This window comes from Neophocaena asiaeorientalis, unplaced genomic scaffold (assembly GCF_003031525.2).
Source record: "Neophocaena asiaeorientalis asiaeorientalis breed wild unplaced genomic scaffold, Neophocaena_asiaeorientalis_V1.1 scaffold206, whole genome shotgun sequence".
NCBI classification, from domain to species: Eukaryota; Metazoa; Chordata; class Mammalia; order Artiodactyla; family Phocoenidae; genus Neophocaena; species Neophocaena asiaeorientalis.
In genome coordinates, this window is record NW_020174578.1 from 2,167,995 (window position 1) to 2,174,313 (window position 6,319).

At 52.7% G+C, this 6,319-nt stretch overlaps 1 gene segment (V, D, J or C); it reads right to left on the reverse strand.

Annotated features, from left to right (window-relative positions):
• Positions 1 to 4,055: 4,055 nt before the first annotated feature.
• Positions 4,056 to 5,821, reverse strand: LOC112408435 (T cell receptor beta variable 4-2-like). The segment is given in 2 exon segments: positions 4,056 to 5,625; positions 5,738 to 5,821. Coding segments are annotated over 2 exon segments (390 nt in total).
• Positions 5,822 to 6,319: the final 498 nt, after the last annotated feature.

Here is a 6,319-nt window from a genome sequence, read left to right on the forward strand (position 1 = left end):
TCCCAGCTGAATGCAGCACTAATCACGACCCTTCCGAATCACCATATTGACGTCCCTTCCCCCGCTTCTACTTCTTTTCCAACACAAACTGAAACTCACCTTCCTAGCAAAGATCAGGAATGGGGCCCTCTGTGCTCCGGGAAAACTGGCAGAACAGGCCTTCAGATAGATATTTTCAGGAGAAATTCTCAAGAACCTGGATTCTTGCATCTTCCCATACTTAGAAAAGCACTAAAACAATGAACTAAGGTGTCTGTTCCTTGTGACCAGCGGCAGCCTTCTACCGAGATGTGAGCTTGGTTGCAGGTACCCTTTGCCAAAATCACAGATACACTCACATCTCCCCGCCAATGCCTTTCAGAGCAGTTTCTCAGAGCTCTCTCAGAGTCTGTCTCCCCGGCTCTATCCCTTGGTAAGACATTGAAGAAACCTGACTCACGGCTTTTCTGCAACCATGGCAAGCCACATGCAAGTTCCTGCACATTTTACAGACAGGAAAAGGAAGATGGGAGGTCTGCAGTAAAAAAGGGTGCAAGGATTTTCACTGACTGAGTCGTTGCCAGGAAAGAAGAGGAATCTTCTTCTTTCTCTTGGGCTCTGCTACCATCACAGGGCTGGAGAGCTCCACCTCCTGGTCTCCCAACTCTATTTAATTAGGGCTTCTGTTTATTAATTTTTTACATTACACAGGAAGGTCACATATTCATAAATATACAAAATGTGCTAGCTCTGAGCCCTAAGTACCCACATTACCAGAAAGTCCAGCCTTACCCAACGGCTTGATTCCGTATGAATTCCTAAGGATCCTCAGGGTTTATTGTTTGTGAATCACCTTAAGCTGAACCCAGCAGGGGTTGACCCTTCAGGCCACTGTCTTTCAGGTTGCCTCAGGGGCTTGTGTTTCTTCCCAGCTGCCTGGAAAACCGGCCCTGTCTGCTGCTTCCAGGGGTCAGAATGTGGGGGGAAAAGGGGGGCATGTGCTCAGCCACTAGTGGTCCCTCAGGGAGGAAGGGTAGGTGCCCCTTCACTCTGGGCCACCCTGTTAGGGAGATCCACCAGCAAAACCCCATGAGTCACCATGACCACCGCTCTTAGCAGACATTTCTCCCATTAGCCACAGCTGTTTGCCCAAGCCTGAAGCCTCTTCCTGTTCAGGACTCTTGAGATGAAGCCCACGTTTGGGACACAGGTGGGGTAAGTATAGGTCTCACCTTGTTGTTCAAGGGTAATTATTAACAGCACCACTTTCACTCCCCTAACAATATGAGACTATACATCTCCTCCTCATTTTGCATGTTCTCTCTATGGTGTTTCTGTCTTAGTAGCCCCAGCACATCTTTTCTAGAGGAACTGGTGATTTCATAACATGAAGGAGATTTCTTTGGGGTAGGCTGACCCCTCATCATACATGACCCTGTGATTGATTCTTCCTCTGAGACGCATGGGGTCCCTGCGATGCACTAGCCATACTTCCCATATCTTGGGGTGAGGAAACTTTTGTTGAAAGGAAAGAGGGAAGGAAGGAAGGAAAGGGGAAGGGGGGAGGGAAGGAGGGAGGGAGGGAAGGAAGGGGGAGGGAGAGAGAGAGAAAGAAAGAAAGAAAGAAAGGAAGGAAAGGAGGGAGGGAGGGAGGGAAGAAAGAAAAAGAAAGAAAGGAAGGAAGGAAGAAAGGAAGAAAGAAGAAAGAAAGGAAGGAAGGAAGGAAAGGAGGGAGGGAGGGAAGAAAGAAAAAGAAAGAAAGAAAGGAAGGGAGAGAGAGAGAGACAGGGAGGGAGGGAGAAAGGAAGAAAGAAAGAAAGAAAAGTGTGTAACCAATACAAAATACTTAATTCACTAGCACAAGAGTACCAATTTATTTCTCTAACTGAATACTTGAGGTCCACCTGCCTTATTAATGGGACGTCCAGTATCTCCCTTGTGAAGTATTCTCTGCATCATCCCTCCAGCCAGTTGCTCAGGAACCCTCAGGTCTTAGCCTCTGAGAAGTCAGTCCTATCTTCGCCCATCATGCCCAGAGTGAGCAGTTCACGCCAGTTGCGGGCACGGGAAGTTCTGTGGGCGTTTGCTCTTGCCCAGTGTGTCCTCTGCGGTGACCTTCTTGTTGGCCTGGATCCCTGCTGGCCCAAGAGCATGAGATCACATTCACAGGGGCAACCACTCTTCCCCAAAGAACCTCTCTGTCCTGGCTGGCAGGGTCCTGAGGTGCTTTGCCTCAGCTGCCTACTGTCCCAGAACACCCCTCTCCTACCGGTACTAGGCTCTGGCATTGAGATCCTTCACCTTCTGGAAAGTTCCCAGTTGGGGCTCCTGGGTATCCCCATGCAAACCCCTCCCCTCCTCTCCAGTAAGCCAATCTCCACTCAGAGATGGAAGGAAGGCATGTTTTGCTAAATAGGAAATAACACAGAGACCAAAAGAGAATACACAGGTTTCTCTGTAGGCTCCCCAGGTCACTCACTGGCTACAGCTGTCCCATCGTTGGGGTCCCCGGCCACATTCTGTGGCGTCTGGGAACCTTTCCCAAATACCACAGCCCCAGATATCCTGTGCAATATTTCCTTTTCTGCAAATTAAAGTTAATTTTGACCTTTGCTACTGGGGAGCAGCTGCAGTGCCACCACACATCCCCCACCCGCCTTGGGCAGGGCAGGGAGGCTGAGAGCCTGGGGAGAGCAGCGAAGCTGTAGCGTTGGTGGAAGGGCAGGAAGTGTCTCTGCAAGGCCGTGGCTGAGCTGCTGGCACAGAGGCACAGAGCCGAGTCCCCCAGCTGTGCAGGCTGGGTCTTCAGAGTGAGGCACACGCCATCAGGCATCTCAGCTGAGAAGGGATCCTTCAAAAAGTCCGCCTTCTCTGAAGACACTTTGTTATAGATGGACATCAGAAACCCCATGCCCTTTCCTGGGGTCTGTTGGTACCAGAAGAGGTACAAACAACGGGGCACAGGACCACATCCCAGAGTCACATTCCGTCCCATCCCTGTGACATAGTGGCAAGGGCTTTGGCTGACACCAGATTCTATGCGTCCTGTGGGAGGACAGAGTCCACAAAGAGAATGAGGCAAAAGTCTGGAACTGGCCTTAGGTCAAGGGAATGGGATGGGAGTTTTCCACATACCCCCAGGAGACAAACGATCACCCAGCAGAACCTGTGGTGCACGGCAGGGGCGGGGCAGGGCTGAGGTCTCCCCAGTGGGGCATCAGGCCTTTAGCAGCCCAAGCGAGGAGACTCTGTGGCGATGTCCTAGTCTTGGGCAGCACCCACAGACTCAGGAGTGCCCGCACAAGTGCCTCGTGCCAACGTGGACACGTGATGCTCCGAGGCTCAGCCCCGTGTGCCCTGGCGCGTTCAGGCTCCCACGCCCCGAGTGAAAAACTGCAGCTGCAGAGGGACCCTGGGAGAATACAAGCTTCAGGACAGGGAGGCCAGGTGTGAAGACCCAGACAGACAGGCGGGACCCGCTCCCCTCTCTAATGGCCAATTGAGAGCCGCCGTCCCGAGGCGTGGACTCTGTGTGTCTTAATTCTGAGCCTGATGATTAAAATGTTGGGAGTGAAGAGATCAAACGAAAACAAAAAATAACCCTACAAGTGTCAGTGTGGAGAGGAAATCTAGTGAGAAGTTGAGACCTGAAACCTAAAATGACATTTCAGAGCAAGGGAAGGAGAGTGGACGAGAAAGCAAGCACCCAGCCCAGTGCGCTGGCTCTGAACTGAGGGGCGCAGGGCCCGCTGACTGCCTGAGGGGTGGAGAGCAAGCATCTGTGCAGATTCGGAGCTTTGATCAGGCTGGGGCTCGGGGTCTAGCCTTGGGTGGGAAAGAGAGAAATCGGAGAACAGACGAGCCAGATTATAGAATATGGATTTGGTGGAGACAGAGAGACACATCTTTCTCACACCCGTTTCCCAAAGGCTGGGTCTCTTACTGTCCTTTGCGGGGTCTCCAGTCCTGGGACCCTTGCCTGGAAGTCCTTCTCTGATTCCCCAAAGCTCCGTGCTGCTCAGCCCTGGGAGGCCACAGCCTCGGCAACAGGGAATCCTCGGTTCCTGAAAAGAAGAAGCTCAGAAGTCAGGTACCTGCCGAGCTCCAAGCAACGCACTTCCTCACAGGGCAGCATCCTTCCTATCCTCTGGGCCCGTGTAGGGTGTGAGTCCTGGCGTGCAGGCATTCGTTTAGAGGATCCCTATGAAACCTTAAACCAAACCATCCACTTTACAGCAGGCTTGTTTATTTCATGACAAAGAAAGCATTAAAATAGTAGATGGGGATGTGTTTATCTCTTAACCAGTTGACAGGGCAGAGTCACACTCGGGTGAAAAAAAGCCCCCCACTCTAAAGACGTAGAATAGAGAGTCGCCACAGGGGTCGACTTGGGTATTATGGTTTGAGGCTCTGTTGGGGGTCTCCCGGTCCCTGGAGCATTCTCTGCAGGAGAGAGGAGGGAGCCTTGGTGCACATGCAGACAGCTGACCCTCCAGGACGCAGGGCTTTGTCAGCCCTCGGCTGCTGGGTTGTGCAGCCCAGAGAGCCGTTACAAGGAGCAGAGCCGGAAGATACAGCGTTCAGCCCCGGGTACAAAGTCCTGCTCTGAAATGTCAGAAGCCCATCACTCCTCACTGCCTGCTGTAAGCCACGATCCAAGCGCGTCGGACTCTATGGCTGATAATACAGGAGGCGAAGACCGGAAGAGCTAGGGTTACAGAGGCAGAAGGGAAAAAAAGCAAGCCTGAAAGTGTTAAGGCTGGAGTGGAAGAGAAGCCAGCGAGGGGCTGAGCCCCTGAACGTGCAGCCGGCGGAGTGAACTAGAGAATAGGAATCCCAACGGGATGGGGGATCCGTGGTCCTCAGGGGCAGGAACGGCTGGAGACCCTGGTGAGGGAATGAGGTGCTTTGGAAAAGGTCTGAGCATAGTTGGAGCTGGGATCTGGGCTGAGATCCAGGGTCTAACTCGGACGGAAGGGGAAGTCAGAGAAAGACACCTTTTAGAAGGAGGATTAGCAGCACTGCTGCGGCAGAAGGTCAAGTGTCTCATGAAAGACTTCCCAGGGGCGCCAGCCAATTGGAAAATGCTTGGGACGACTTAAACTTGGACGTCTGTCCTCTATTCACCCAGAGGCACCATCTTGGTCAGGACGAGCCGGCACAGACTGCTGGCGTCTGTGGGGATCTGAGCCCTGCCGTGCCCCATGAACCTGCGGGCAGTATTGTGGTCTGGGCTTTCCGTCTAGGGTCTAATGGGAAGTGGCAAACAGTGCCTTGCTGGCCCCCTAGCTTCCTGGCTGGCCCCCTAGCGAGGTTTGTGCGCAGGAAGGAGTTGGCTCTGCAGGGCTGTGTCTTCGCTGCTGGCGCAGAGATACAGGGCGGAGTCTTCCAGTTTCAGGGTGTCCACGTGCAGGTAGATGTGGGAGCTGTCTGGGCATTCAGGCCGGAAGCGGCTTGGAACAGTCTCATTGCTAGCAAGTTCCTTGTAGTTGTAGATGAACATGAGCTCCGGCGGCTTCTGAGCTCTCTGTTGATACCAGTACATAGAATTGTGTCCCAGACGTTGTTCACATTTCAAAGATTTCTTATTTCTAGTTTCCATGATTAGGTATTTTGGTATCTGAGTTATTTTCATGTCCGCGGAGGCTGCTGGGAGAAAGGGACAAAATTCAGACAAAGCCCAGAAGGGGAGGTGTTGATGCAGCCGCAGGGAAATTGTTGGGGGTCTGGGGGCAGCCCATGTGAACGCACGACTCACCTGCTCCCACAAGACAGAGGACCGCACAGCAGAACAGCCCGCAGCCCATGGCGGTGTCAGGGTCGAAGTGGCATCATGTAACTAGGATGCCCCGGGGGTGGGGGGTGGCCTCTGGTCTCCTTGGCCTTGGTTGGTGCTTTTGCCTGTGACGTCAGTGTCCTTGTCAGTTTCCCCAGCCCCAAGCGATGTTTCTTCCTTCCCCTTTTACGCCTTACATAGATTTTTATAGAAGGTGGATTTGAATGGACTGGGCTGATAGTCCTCTGACAGTTGCTCTTTTGCTATTAGCTGCCCTCCTCATTATATAGATTCTCCTTCTGTCCCCTCTCCCTTCCAAGAGCCCCTCTCAGCAACAGACCATACCCCCTTGAAGAGATCTCCTTCCTCCCTTGCTCAGTCCGAGGCAGGACAACACTTAAAACGTCCTTTCCCTCAGTGTCTAAGCTTGCTGGAGCCCCTTTGCCCAGCTGCATGGAGGGAGGAAGATTGGAAGGCTGTGGTCCTTTTCTGTACCAGTGCCCATCATTAAAAAGGCACGACTGTGATGCCAGCCAGGAACCAGACATCGGGAAGAATGCTGAG